The 15,325-nt window shown below is 46.5% G+C and overlaps 1 protein-coding gene across 1 annotated transcript; it reads right to left on the bottom strand.

The window, feature by feature from the left end:
- Window positions 1–740: 740 nt before the first annotated feature.
- LOC306823058 (uncharacterized protein) lies at window positions 741–12,911 on the bottom strand (the record flags this gene model as incomplete). Its single annotated transcript, XM_079342423.1, has 11 exons — window positions 741–1,232; window positions 2,241–2,571; window positions 2,649–2,913; window positions 3,792–4,481; window positions 4,680–4,820; window positions 5,772–5,891; window positions 6,596–6,672; window positions 11,453–11,689; window positions 11,766–12,191; window positions 12,468–12,606; window positions 12,709–12,911. The coding sequence occupies 11 exons, from the start codon at window positions 12,909–12,911 to the stop codon at window positions 871–873; spliced, it is 2,991 nt and encodes a 996-aa protein (XP_079198549.1). The 3' UTR covers window positions 741–870.
- Window positions 12,912–15,325: the final 2,414 nt, after the last annotated feature.

A 15,325-nucleotide genomic window follows, 5' to 3' on the forward strand; every position in this document is an offset into this window, starting at 1 on the left:
GAAAGGAGCCTCAGGTTGGAATTGAACCCGGGGCGTACGCCTGGATGGCCTCAGATGAATCACTGGGCACCAGCAGCGCTCACAGAAGCAAAATAAAGAAAATAAAGACATTGGACGCAGTTTAGATTTAATCAGCATCTTTAGATGATCCTGACTTCACTGAACCCCGGACAACAGATTCACCCAAACGACACTGTGTTTATATGATGGCCATGACAAGCTTTGAAGTAAAAACAGTCCTTCAAAATAAAAGCCTTCTAAAGTACAGCTGCTCTTTGTCCCTTCTGGGCCTCCGTACATGTGTGACTGTGTCTGCAGAGACTCTGTCCTCTGACTGGATTTCACTCTTCTGATTTGTTCTGGTTAACTCGGGACGTTTGTGGGCGGAGCTGGTGTGTTTCCTCCAGCCAATGAGAGCGCAGCAGGTGAGTTTAGGAGTGGATACAGCTCAGTGATTGGAGGAGATTCAAAGCGGTGAATATGACGGACGTGGACGTAGAAAATCTAATCAGAGTGAGGAGAAAGCTGCTCCTAAAAGCAGGCTGAACCTTGGGTTGTCTTTTACTGTGGACGTGGACGTTTGTCTACTTCCTGTTTGGACAGGAAGCTTGCAGTAAACGTCCACACTAAGTCTTGCTGAGTGAGAGCTTCTGGGGGCGATGAGCCCAGGAGGAGGACTCCGCCGTTAAACCTGGAGCATATCTGTAAGACGCAGCGTGAGGACACGGGGACGTGGTCTTTAAGGGTCCCAAGTCTCGAGGAGAAATCCTTGAAAACACAAGAGTTTATTTTGTAAGATGCAGATTTGATAAGATGCCGTTCATCGGCTTTAACGAGAATAAAACAACAGAGTAGACACGTCTATCGCTGCTACAGCCGGTCTCTGTCCTGGGGGGCCACGGCCTTCAGTCCGACCCGGCACCTGTGGCTCAGCAGGTACATCTTCAGGTACTTCCTGAACTGCAGGTCTCTGACGCCGTAGATGATGGGGCTCAGGAAGCGCGGCAGGATGTAGACGATCAGGTAGTTTGCGTACCTGATCTCGGAGATCCTCCCGGGGAAGATGAGGTGCAGGACGACCTCCACGCTGGGCGAGATGTAGGACAGCATGCACATGGCGAGCTGGGCGCCGTGCAGCAGGATGGTGTTCCTGGCTCTCTGGGCCGAGATCTTCTCGGTGGAGAGCGCCCGCGCTGCAAACAGGATCTTCAGGTAGGTGAAGTGACCAAACGCTGAAAGCTAATCCATTGAATTAAATAGAATAAAAATAATAATAATTACCTTTCAGTTCTGACGTGTGAGTGACATGTTGTAAACATTTTATTTTATTGTTTTATTTCGAACATGTGAAGGAATCACAACAACAACAAATAATAATAACAACGAAGAAAATAAGAACAACAGTGTCATGTTTTGGTCTGTTTGTCTCTTCCCACGTGTGTCTGTTTGTTTCCCTGTCTGTCACTCCCTCTGTGTCTACTAATTATTCAATCAGTGTCCACAGGTGTGGCTCATCTAATCAGCTGGTTATTTAAGCTGGCTTCTGCCAGGAAGCCAGCGCCAGATTATTGTTCATCTCCCGTGGTTTGTAGCTCTCCGTGCTTCTCGTTTGATTCAATACTCTGTGATATATATCCTGTGAATTCCCTGTCGTATTTTTGACCGTTCGTGTTCTCTCTCCTTCCCAGTTTGTTCCCAGTCCTGCCGTCCGCACCTCGTGTTCCTCGTCGTCTGTTTTCGTCCCCATGTGGCTTGCACGCGTGTTTTTGTACATCTAGAGTCACTTAGTTTATTGTTGCACATTTAGAGTCACGTTAATTACTTTAATTATTATTATTGTCACATTAGATTTATGCTTCACTTTAGTGTCACTTATTACTTGTATCTATTGTCACCCGTGTTTTCTCATAAATTGTATTTCGTTTACTCTCAGTTCTGTCTCGTGCTTTTGGTTCTCATTATTCTAATTGTAACAAACAGTTTTTTTGTTTGTTATGAAATTAATAAATAACCAACAACAAATTAAACAGTTTAAAATATAAACTTGTTTATTACTGTCCCTTCTCAGTCTTAATCACATATTTCTGCCTTTTCAATTCATTACATGAATAAAGTTTACAAAGTTGGAGACGTGACGGCGAGAAGCCCAATCATTGTCCTTCAGGGGGACAGTTTGTTGGACCTTCCTCTCGGCCCCGTTGGGACGCTGGCTCTCTGTCCTGCACGGCTGCAGCATTTACAGAAGAAGTGCAGCCTGATGTGCTTGCTGAATTTCTTGTCCCGGGCGCCGTAAATGAGCGGGCTGAGCAGGCGTGGGAGCACGTTGGTCAACAGGAAGGTCATGAAGAGGATATTGAGGGCCTGCTGGGGCCAAATGGAGGAAAAAAAGGAGTTCAAGAAGGGAGCAACGTAGGAGAGCATGCACAGGAGCAGCTGGACTCCGTGCAGGAGGATGGTGTTGTGGGCGTTCCTGGTCGAGTCGCGGGTCGATCTGGACATCGCCTGAGCAGCGCAGAGCACCCTCAGGTACGTGGTGACCAGAGTCAGGCAGACCAAGACCAACAGCGTGATCTGAGGGGAAGACATCAACTTTAATCTGATGCCCGACTCAAACAGTGGGAATGAAAACTGCAGGGAGAATACTTCACCAGAGTGTACATGGTGTTGGCTGTGTGGTGCGGCGTGTGGTACACGTAGGACATGTGACAGATGACGCTCTGTGAGAACACAGAGAGGGGCTTCACGCTGAGGATGATGATGACATCACAGAGGGCGGGGATTGAGGACACGGCCCAGATCAGTGGGATGAGCGCGTGGGTTCGCTGCACTGTGCAGATCTGAACGTGATGAAGAGGACAGCAGATGGCGATGTAACGCTCCACCGCCATGCCGGCAAGGTTCAGAGGGCTGTTCCTGAATCCAGACACACAAACATATTAAACATAGGTCACATGACCTCCTCCTCTTCAGGTGAAATCAGTGTCCTCGCTCCTCTTCAACATGTGTGTGAAGTGTGTTGTTGTAAATCCACTCTGATCCTGTGTTTGATCATGTCTATAAACCCCTCTATTTCAGCCCTGCTCAGAACAGGCTGTTTCTGTGTCTGTAGCTTTAAATATGTAAATGAGCGTGTGCCTGGCCACGCCCCCTTTCTGGAAGGGCTCGGGTGTACTCGCTGCTTTCTCTCCATGTCCTATTGTTTACGGTGAGAAGGCAGACTCAGGGGGCAGAACAAACACCTAGCTGTGGGAGTGTCACCCACCTTGGGGAGGGGCTACTGCCCTTTGTGATGTCATGAAGGGAACATCTCCAAACGGCCTGTTTGAGCAGGCAGAAGACGGAGAGGATGGACTGTTCTCATCATCGGGGGGTTTGGAGACAGACTTAAATAAAAATAGAGCTGGGCGAACCAGAGGAAGCTGCAGGATGGCTCACTATAAAAATACAGTAAAGTTCAGTTCAGTGTGCCACAGAGTTTAGATTTAATTTATAAAGATGTTAAATTAAAGGTTAGCATGCTACATGTAGACATGATGAGGGTAGACAGTGATGGAAAAACAAAGTCTGTCCTAAATGTGAGCACCTTTTACGGTTAAAAAATATAATCCCTCTCTTTTTAAAACAATATCAGACTTTGGGTGACGTTAGCATCGTTAGCAGGCGCAGCTATGCTAGGAGAGTAAAGCCGGCCTCCAGGACCTGCACAAAGGATGCCAGAAAAGAAAGAGGAAGAGACGGAGGAAGGTAGCTTCGGGCTTTTGAACCCAACAGAAATCTGTTAACAAACTTACTGTGGTCGACTGCAAAGGCTGATGGGAGTTAATGTTAGCGTCGAAGCTAACGCTAACAGCAGCGGTCGAATATGATTAATACATTGATTTACATCATAATCTGGGAGGGCACATTCACCAGGACTTTCAAGGGCCTGGACATCTCTGTGGGCGGGGCCTTTGACTGTGCTGAGGTTAACCCTGCCTCTGTGGGCGGGGCCTTTGACTGTGCTGAGGTTAACCCTGCCTCTGTGGGCGGGGCCTTTGACTGGGCTGAGGTTAACTCTGCCTCTGTGGGCGGGGCCTTTGACTGTGTGGAGGTTAACTCTGCCTCTGTGGGCGGGGCCTTTGACTGTGCGGAGGTTAACTCTGCCTCTGTGGGCGGGGCCTTTGACTGTGCGGAGGTTGACTCTGCCTCTGTGGGCGGGGCCTTTGACTGTGCGGAGGTTAACTCTGCCTCTGTGGGCGGAGCCTTTGACTGTGCGGAGGTTAACTCTGCCTCTGTGGGCGGGGCCTTTGACTTTGCTGAGGTTAACTCTGCCTCTGTGGGCGGGGCCTTTGACTGTGCAGAGGTTGACTCTGCCTCTGTGGGCGGGGCCTTTGAATGTGCTGAGGTTAACTCTGCCTCTGTGGGCGGGGCCTTTGACTGTGCTGAGGTTAACTCTGCCTCTGTGGGCGGGGCCTTTGACTGTGCGGAGGTTAACTCTGCCTCTGTGGGCGGGGCTTTTGACTGTGCGGAGGTTAACTCTGCCTCTGATAGGACGCTGTCATCTGCAGCGTGCAGCAGCACTCAGGTTACTTAAATGCGTTGATTTAAAACATCTATGCTTTCTTATTGATTTTCCAAATGAGAGCAAACAGGAGCAGGACGCCTGCAGCAGACACACAGACGTCATTAAACACACATACCTGTTGGTAGTCATGGTAAGGACGAGTAAGAAGCAGCAGGCGGCCATGTTCACGGGGCCGGTGTAGATCACGATCTGCAGCATCATAGAGAGAGTCAGCAGGATCATGTCATTGATCACCAGGTGGATGTACAGAATATACCTGCAGGAGAGCAGAGGAGGACACAGGAGAGGAGGACACAGGAGAGGAGAGGAGGACACAGGAGAGGAGGACACAGGAGAGGAGGACACAGGAGAGGAGGACACAGGAGAGGAGGACACAGGAGAGGAGGACACAGGAGAGGAGAGGAGGAGGACACAGGAGAGGAGAGGAGAAGGACACAGGAGAGGAGAGGAGGGAACAGGAGAGAAGGACACAGGAGAGGAGAGGAGGGAACAGGAGAGGAGGACACAGGAGAGGAGGGAAAAGGACACAGGAGAGGAGGGAACAGGAGAGGAGGACACAGGAGAGGAGGGAACAGGAGAGGAGGACACAGGAGAGGAGGGAAGGCAGGACAGAAAAACTTGGCTGGCAATCAAAAAAAAAGGCTTCATCATTCATCCTCTCTGTGATCCACACCTCCTCTACACCTCCTCTGCACCTCCTCTACACCTCCTCTACACCTCTACACCTCCTCTACACCTCCTCTACACCTCTACACCTCCTCTACACCTCTACACCTCTACACCTCCTCTACACCTCTACACCTCCTCTACACCTCTACACCTCCTCTACACCTCCTCTACACCTCTACACCTCCTCTACACCTCCTCTACACCTCCTCTACACCTCCTCTACACCTCTACACCTCTACACCTCCTCTACACCTCCTCTACACCTCCTCGACATGTTTTTATAACTTTAATGGATTTTAATACCGTCTGTATGTTGTGAGTGTAACGAGACAAACACCTTCACACCTGCGAGACATGAGGAGTCACCAGCTAACGAGCACCCAGAGAGAACATGCAGACTGCCCACAGAGGGGCTCCTGTCAGACAGGGATTCAAACTGGCAACCTCCTCTCTGTGAGGGGACATTCTAAACTCTGCACAAGCTTCTTTTTCTCAGTATATTTGGGTGGTGATGAGTTTGCAGGGGGCGGGGTCTCACCTGGGGTCTCTCTGGAACACCTGGCTCTTAAAGTAGGTGTACACGAACGCTCCGTTGATGCAGTTGATGATGAAGCCGATGGCGAAGGTGATGAAGTTCTTTAAGAAGGCGGAGCTGAAGCTGTCCAGATGACCAGACGAGTTCATGGCAAACGCCGTCACACGTCAGCGCTGCAGACAGAGTGCACGTCAGACTGATTCATCGCTCAACGATCTGAACATCGAGCGAGCAGTGAAAACATCTGACCCTCATCGAGCAGTGAAAACATCTGACCCTCATGGAGCAGTGAAAACATCTGACCCTCATCGAGCAGTGAAAACATCTGACCCTCATGGAGCAGTGAAAACATCTGACCCTCATGGAGCAGTGAAATCATCTGACCCTCATGGAGCAGTGAAAACATCTGACCCTCATGGAGCAGTGAAAACATCTGACCCTCATCGATCAGTGAAAACATCTGACCCTCATCGATCAGTGAAAACATCTGACCCTCATCGAGCAGTGAAAACATCTGACCCTCATCGAGCAGTGAAAACATCTGACCCTCATGGAGCAGTGAAAACATCTGACCCTCATGGAGCAGTGAAAACATCTGACCCTCATGGAGCAGTGAAAACATCTGACCCTCATGGAGCAGTGAAAACATCTGACCCTCATGGAGCGAGCAGTGAAAACATCTGACCCTCATGGAGCGAGCAGTGAAAACATCTGACCCACAAACAAAAACAACAAGCGATGATCTGATTGGTTAAAGATCTGATTCTTTAAAACAAACTCTTCATCATGTTGCTCTGCATCCTCCTCCTCCTCATCAACCTGCTCACACTGTCACCACCTGCTGCAGCTGACTCCTCATCACCCTCATCATCCTCATCATCCTCATCATCCTCATCGTCTGCAGCTGCACCCACAAGTCAACAGGTCTCAGACCAAAGGGGGGTGCAGAGGGTCTGACGTCTAGAGGTCATGGTCCCTTTGCATGAGCTCTGATTTAGCACAAAACCAACAACAGCAACTTTGTTGAAAGAAGAGAAAAGACAAAGAGGAGAAAGGTGATAAATCAGTGAAACAAGCAGAATATAAATCATGACCTCATCAAACACCTTACAGGGGTCTCTTTCATCACGTGTGTTAATCAGCAGATAAACTCATGAGGGTATGAAGGAGGAGACTCTGGAGGACTGCAGGGATCAGCTCCTGTTTCTTTTGATTCTTCCAGACAGAGAAGCGTCACGCGTGTTTCTCTGCACAGAACATGAATCACTTCACAGATGGTCTTCTCTACACGCAGCGTGCACGCAGACACATCAGCACGCCGCCTCATCCTCTCTAAACCCAACTTCCAACCTGCTTCGTCCCCCGGAGGGCGACTTGTTGTGAAGCGAGTCAGAAACAGCAAACAAGACAAAAGAGCAGAAGCATCACGGTGACAATGCAGGCGAGGAAGCAGCAGATTCACAGAGGAACAACAGTCAGGATCACTGAGTCACAGCAGCATCCACTCACAAGCACCAACCACAGTCAAAGTGCACCATCACACATCAGATCAGCCTCTCTCTGAAACAGCATGACATGATGTTTACATGACTCAGCAGTTCTCTTCACTGCGTCTGTGATTGTAGAGATAAAGTCAGACTTACGTCCACAGCTCTCAGCTCTGGCTTCAGACGTCTGTGAGGAACGAGCCGAGCAGCAGGATCTTTAGTAGATCTCAGACTCCTCATGAGCACAGATGATCAGAGGGGGGTGGGGGGGGGGGAGGGGGGGGGGGGCTGATTCATGTCATTGTTTTTGTTACATCATTCTCTCACAAACAGAGAAGTGTCTTGGGTCAAAGTTTGACTCCGTGTCTGTAAAACAAACTTGTGATATTCCTCCTCTCCTCCGAGCTCGGGGATGGAAGTTCAGAAAGTCAAAGTCGTCTTTATTGTCACCGTTTCAACACGTGCTGGACATTCAGAACGATCTCTCTGAGCCTCGCTGTGAACTGACAGAGGAAAGATTTCACAAATATACACAAAGATAAAGGATGACAATAAAAGTCTAGATTTACTAAAACTTTCAAGATAAAAAAAAACAGCAGCAAATACAAGTGTGCATGGACTTGTATTAAACACAAGTAAATAAATTTAATAATAATAATAATAATTTTATTTATAGAGCGCTTTTAGACAAAGTGCTTTACACAGCTTAAAAGCTCAACACACAGACATAACACATCATTAAAAACATCAGGCATAAACAGCAGTGAAAAGGTGGGTCTTCAACTTTGCTTTGAACACATCAATGGAACAAGAAAGTCTGATGTCCGCAGGGAGACTGTTCCAGAGAGTGGGAGCGCGGAATGAAAAGGACCGCTCACCAATAGTCTTTTTGCGAACCTTAGGGACAGCTAAGAGGCCAGTCCCCTGTGAGCGAAGTGACCGAGCAGGCACATACAAATCTAAGAGACCAGTCAGGTATGCTGGTGCAGAGCCATTTACAATTTTAAAAGTCAGCAGTAACACTTTAAAATCCGCTCTGGCGTGAACAGGCAACCAGTGGAGAGAGGAGAGCACCGGAGTTATGTGCTCATACCTGTTGGATCCAGTAAGAAGGCGTGCTGCAGCGTTCTGCACCATCTGCAGACCTCGCAGACTCTTCTTGGGCAGACCCGACAGAAGAACATTACAGTAATCCAACCGTGATGACACAAATGCATGGATAAGAGTCTCAGCATCATTAAAGGACAGGATTGATCTAATCTTAGCGATGTTTCTTAGGTGAAAAAATGACACTCTTGTCACCTCTTTAATGTGAAGGTCAAAAGAAAGAGTTTGATCAAACACAACACCAAGATTTTTCACTCTGTCCCTACAGTAAATGGCACAGTCATCAAGTGACAGAGTAAAGCCATCGTACAAATGATTCAGTCTTGCTGGGCCGACAACCATCATCTCGGTCTTGGCCGAGTTAAGAAGCAGGAAGTTTGAAGACAACCATCCTCTAACAGCAGCTAGACAGGACTCAAGCTTCGACGCAACAGACTCATTACCTGCTACAATTGGCATATACAACTGCAAGTCATCTGCATAGCAATGAAAAGCAATCCCACACGAACGCAAAATGTGACCCAGTGGTGCCAGATACATAGAAAACAGCAGCGGACCGAGGACAGACCCCTGAGGAACCCCATGCTTTACAGCACAAGACTCAGAGACCTCATTATTAAATAAAACTCGCTGAGATCTTTCTGACAGATAAGATCTCAACCACTGAAGCACATGACCCGAGATGCCAAAGTGTTTCTCCAGTCGATCTAACAGTATACAGTGGTCCACAGTGTCAAAGGCTGCGCTGAGATCTAGCAACAGTAAAACGGATGTTGAGTCTGCATCTGCAGCCAACAATAAATCGTTCACCACCTTAGTCAGTGCTGTTTCTGTGGAGTGATTCACTCGAAATGCAGACTGTAGTGGCTCAAAGAGATCATGAGACGATAGATAGTCCAAGAGCTGTTTTGACACGACCTTCTCAAAAACCTTGGACAGAAAGGACAGATTTGAGACAGGCCTGTAATTGGTGAGAGTCTCTGCATCAAGGCCAGGTTTCTTCAATAGGGGTTTAACCACAGCAGTTTTAAAACAGGATGGAAAAACTCCAGAAGAGAGTGATAAATTCAGGATAGTGACCACATAGTGCCCTAATGTGGACCAGAGGTCTTTAACAACCCAGGATGGAACAGGATCCAACGAACAGGTTGTAGATTTTGCTGCCATAACAACCTTGGTCAGATTATCATAATAAATTGGCTCAAATTCAGTCAGGCCTTGTCCTGTGTGATCAGACATGGCAAAAAGACACTCCCCAACAACAGTGGAGGACTGAGATATGTTGTTTCTGATGCCCTCAACCCTATCATTAAAATACACCAAGAAATCATGGGCTGAGAGATCAGAGCTACTGACTGACTGGTGACACTCTGTGAGCTTAGACACAGTGTCAAATAGCAGTCTAGGGTTCTGCTTATTGCTCATAATAAGGTTAGAATAATAAGCTGCCTTTGCAGCCGACATTTTAGCCTGATAATTACTCAGACAATCCTGCCACATCTGATAGTGTGTTTCAAGCCTAAAATTACTATATGAATGAATATAAGGCACGAAGTGAGTGAATGAAATGATAAATGTTTGTTTTGTATTTGTCTTTTTTAAAGTGTCTGATGCTGCTGATGAGGAAGAGTCAGATATGAAAGGATGATGTATCATCTTTAATAATGTTCAGGGTGTGTGTACGATGTAGACTTCCTCAGGTTGTGTGTTTGCTTGAGTTGCACGTTGTTGCTGGACTGAAAACTTCTTTTTATTTTATTTTATATTTTATTTTATCTGCTTTTTTTGGGTGAAGAAAAAACTAAATCACAGACAGAAACAGAGACTGAAACACAACGTAACTTCTGTTCATGTCACTGTGTTTTTTTATTTTGTCTGACCAAAACATCAATACATAAAAACAATAAACAATACATAAACAATCAATAAAAATAAAAAACATCAATAAATAAAAAACATCAATACATAAAAAACATCAATAAAATTAAAAATATCAATACATAAAAAACATCAATAAAAAAATAAATAAAAATAAAAACATCAATACATACAAAAACATCAATAAAAAATAAATAAAAATAAAAACATCAATACGTAAAAAAACATCAATAAAAATAAAAAACAGCAATACATAAAAAAAACATCAATACATAAAAAACATCAATAAAAATAAAAACATCAATAAAAAAATACAAATAAAAACATCAATACATAAAAAACATCAATAAAAAATAAATAAAAATAAAAACATCAATACGTAAAAAAACATCAATAAAAATAAAAAACAGCAATACATAAAAAAAACATCAATACATAAAAAACATCAATAAAAATAAAAACATCAATAAAAAAATACAAATAAAAACATCAATACATAAAAAAACATCAATAAAACTAAAAAAACATCAATAAAAAAAGATACAAATAAAAACATCAATACATAAAAAACATCAATAAAATTAAAAATATCAATACATAAAAAACATCAATAAAGAAATAAATAAAAATAAAAACATCAATACATAAAAAACATCAATAAAAAAATAAATAAAAATAAAAACATTAATACATAAAAAACATCAATAAAAAAATAAATAAAAACATCAATACATAAAAAACATCAATAAAAGAGAAATTTGTAACATGCCAGCTGGCTTGACGGATTTTTTGACGAAACTTTACTAAATCAGAAAAGTTTCATTTTTTAAGACGTTGAGCTGACGTGAGATTCACTGTAGACGTGTATAAAACATGGACGTGATGAAGGTTACGTCACCTGTTGGTGACTGAAGGGGAGATCTGAAGCCAAACGATGGAGGAAGGTTATTGTGGGCCGTGTGAGGATGTGAAGCCTTCTGTCGATCTCACATGATGGGTCAGCTGATCGTTTATTATCTCCACACGTGTCTCTTGTTCTGCCTCTTCTCTGAGACGAAACACAAAGCTGACTCACAGTAAATGATGAATGGAGGTTCAGTAGTTCTAACACTTGTCTGCATGGAGTCGTCGCTCCTCTGCTGCCCGATGTGCAGACCAATCGAACGCAGCGGTCTCTTTACACGGCGTGAGCGGATCCGGCTACAGGTGGACTTTGGGTAACACCGGGAGGACCCTGACCACACTGCGGCCTCCACAGGTCAGGTAGCGGGTCCAGTACTTCCTGAACAGCTCGTCCCTGAAACCATAAATGACGGGGCTCAAGAAGCGGGGGATGATGTAGACGACCAGGAAGAAGATGTAACGGATCTCCAGGCTGAAGCGCGGGAAGAGAGAGATGAGCGCCGCCTGCAGGGAGGGGACGACGAAGGCCAGCATGCAGAGCAGCAGCTGGAACGGAAACAAACAAATCATGTTCACTTTTCTGTTTCATACCCCGACATGATGATGGCGTGCATAAACCCACCTGCACGCCGTGCAGCAGCACCGTGTTCCTGGCTCGCTTCACGGACGCCAGCCCGGTGGAGACGGCCTGCGCGGTCAGCATGATCTTGCAGTACGTGTAGAGCAGCATGAGGGCGACGAAGGACAGGTAGACGCCGTCAAACACACAGTTCTTGTAGTAGATGGAGCGGTGGCGAAATATGAGCGGGTGGTCACAAAAGATGGCGTTGTGGAAGAAGCTCGGGGGCTCATGGACGATGGTGACGAGGAGGTCGGTGAGCGGCGGCGTGGCCGTGAGGATGAGGATCAGGCCGATGAGGAGGAGGGTGCGGGGGACGGTGCACATGTGGCTGTAGTGTAAAGGAAAGCAGATGGCGAGGTAGCGCTCCACCGCCATGCCGGCCAGGATGAGCGGTGTGGAGCGGGTGGTGAGGACGGCAGTCATGATCTGAGGGAGAAGGGGGAGGAGCCACATGTAGAGGAGAATCACTTTTATTATTTAGGCTTCAGCTGCGGAAACATCCGGACTCTGTTTGTTAAACTTGTGCTGCGTGTTGCGTTCTGGCGCCCCCCTGTGGACGAACTGCTCAAACATTTGAGGAGCCTGAAAGTTACATTTCACAGAGTCAGGATTCTGGAGATGTTCATTGAGGGTGCACACGCAGGGCGCAGGAAGGCGTGTGCCATCGTGGCGTGCACGGAGCAGCTGTGGCGTGGGACTCACCAGCAGGCAGCAGGCGGAGGCGTGGATCTTCCTGAAGATGTAGCTGAGCACGTACAGAGCGGTCACCAGGGTGAGCTGCACGGCGTCGTTGATCACCATGCAGATGAACATGATGTAACGAGGGTTCTCGTAGAACAGCCTGGCGAGAGCGAGGAACACTTTGTAACATTCACAGCAGAAACCTGACGGCAGCGACAGAACGTGGCGTCTGAAGCCATGAAGCGAGGAGCGCGGCGTGTACCTGTGTCGGAGGAAGGTGTGCACCATGCTGCCGTTGATGATGCTCAGGGTCAGCCACACCAGCATGGCCACGATGTTCTTGGTCAGAGCGCTGGAGAAGCTGTCTTTGGACACCACCACAGCGCCCCCTGTCTGCACGGAGCTGCTGTTCCCGATGCTCAGCAGCAGGTCCAGAGCGCCGGAGGGCGTCGAGTTCACCGACATCTCGTCCGAACTGTCCAAAGAGGATGTTCGATTTATTTAAAAATGTGTTAGCTTCAACTTTTTTTTCTGACACAAACACACAACATTTAAATAAACTCCTCTCCTCCATGCTCAAACAGGCCGTTTGGAGATGTTCCCTTCATGACATCACAAAGGGCAGTAGCCCCTCCCCCAGGTGGGTGACACTCCCACAGCTAGGTGTTTGTTCTGCCCTCTGAGTCTGCCTTCTCACCGTAAACAATAGGACATGGAGCCAGAAAGCAGCGAGTACACCCGAGCCCTTCCAGAGAGGGGGCGTGGTCAGACACAGCTCATTTACATATTTAAAGCTACAGACACAGAAACAGCCTGTTCTGAGCAGGGCTGTAATAGAGGGGTTTATAGACATGATCAAATACAGGATCAGAGTGGATTTACAACAACACACTTCACACACATGATGAAGAGGAGCGAGGACACTGATTTCACCTGAAGAAGAGGAGGAGGTCATGTGACCTTTAAAGACTTGCATCCAAACACTGACAGTCATAACGTGCATTAACAGCTGAAGTGGGTTTTCTTCATGAACATTATATATGAATTATAATACAGATCTCTCCTGTCACCACAGAGGTCTCACACTCATGGTCTCGGGTCAGGTGACTTTGTTTGTCGCCCTGCAGTATGTAGATAACATCCATCAGGACACACAGGTGACAAGAGACGAGTCATTAGAGGGGAGGGAAATGATTTAAAACCAAATAAGACAACCAAAACCTGATAAAAGGTTTCACCGATCAGAGGAGAGAGAAATCTCCACCAATACGATCAATAATAAACAGATAACATGTGTGTGCAGCTCGTCCACTTCAGTCACAGCAGCAGAAACACACAGATCTGTCTGCACCTTCGTCCAGAGCGGAGAGGCTGACAGTTTTAAAATGTACACAGAGCCGACCAATCAGACGACTCGACTCATCGGCGAGCGTTTGAAGGACGAGGAAACAAGAACTTTGCATGCAGGAAAAGAACCAGTTTGAATCCTTATTTAAAACAGTGTTTCTCAACTGGTGGGTCGGGAACCTAAAGGGGGTCATGGAGGCTGTTTCTTTGGGTCCAGAATGTGTGCCTTAAAAAAAACAAAAAACAACAAAATCTGAGCTTCACTTCGGGAGCAGGTTTGCTTTTCTTCTTCTCTCTGTTTGGTCAGTTTTGTGCAGTGAAAATCAAAATGCTTCCTGAAGGTGGGGGGGGGAGTCTGAAGACGAGACCAGCTGAGAGACACGGATCTAAAACACGTGAGCGTGTCTATAAAGCAGCTTAAAAAAGACATGTTTACAAAGACGAGTCACGTCTATAAACACAAACAACAGGAAAAAGAAAACAGCTTTAAAGACGCGCGATCAAATCAAATCAACAAGGTGACGAGAACATGACAACAAAACAGGAAGTGGTTTTTAATCCACGTCTCTACATGTCATTAATCTGACGTCACAGCATCTCGACATCTTCCACACGCTCCTGATTTAACAGAGAACAGATTTAACACATGCTAAGAGTTAGTATGTTCTCAACAGGTTCATCACAGATCACACACATGTCTATTCCTCAACCAATCAGAGTTCATCAACAAACACATTTCTCAGTTTGGACCTGAGGCAGTAAGAACATCACACAGGGTCCATGTTTGGGTCCCAACCCGCCTGCTGAGAATCACTGAAGCATGAAAACATCCTGAAGTCATGTGACCAGATGTGAACAAAGACAGAATCACACACTGACTCACCTGCAGCAGCGCCCTCCTGCAGCAGCCCGACCTCTCAGCCACCAGGCTTTATGAGGACGCCTCCCTGTGTGTGTGTGTGTGTGTGTGTGTGTGTGTGTGTGTTGATCTGGTCAATGATAGGCTGATGGTCATGATGTCACAGGTGATGTCATGGACGCACTAATGAGCGTGAGGAGACTTTAGAGGAGACTCAGCTGTAAAGATTTAACCTGCCGAGCATTTTGAAGGGTCGACCGATGACGACCCTGAACGCCACACGGCATGTTCAACACGCCACGTTCAACACGCCATATTCAACACACCACGTTCAACACGCCATATTCAACACGCCGCGTTCAACACGCCATATTCAACACGCCACGTTCAACACGCCATGTTCAACACGCCGCGTTCTGCTTTGCACTCTTCACTTCAGAAGTGTTTAAGGTCTGAAATTAATCTTATAGTGGTCCTCAGTGTCTCTGTATTTATTTTGTCCCTTCAGTCTCTCTGTAGATAGTGGTCCTCAGTGTCTCTGTATTTATTTTGTCCCTTCAGTCTCTCTGTAGATAGTGGTCCTCAGTGTCTCTGTATTTATTTTGTCCCTTCAGTGTCTCTGTAGATAGTGGTCCTCAGTGTCTCTGTATTTATTTTGTCCCTTCAGTCTCTC

Source organism: Symphodus melops (genome assembly GCF_947650265.1).
Source record: "Symphodus melops genome assembly, chromosome: 4".
Taxonomy (NCBI): Eukaryota; Metazoa; Chordata; class Actinopteri; order Labriformes; family Labridae; genus Symphodus; species Symphodus melops.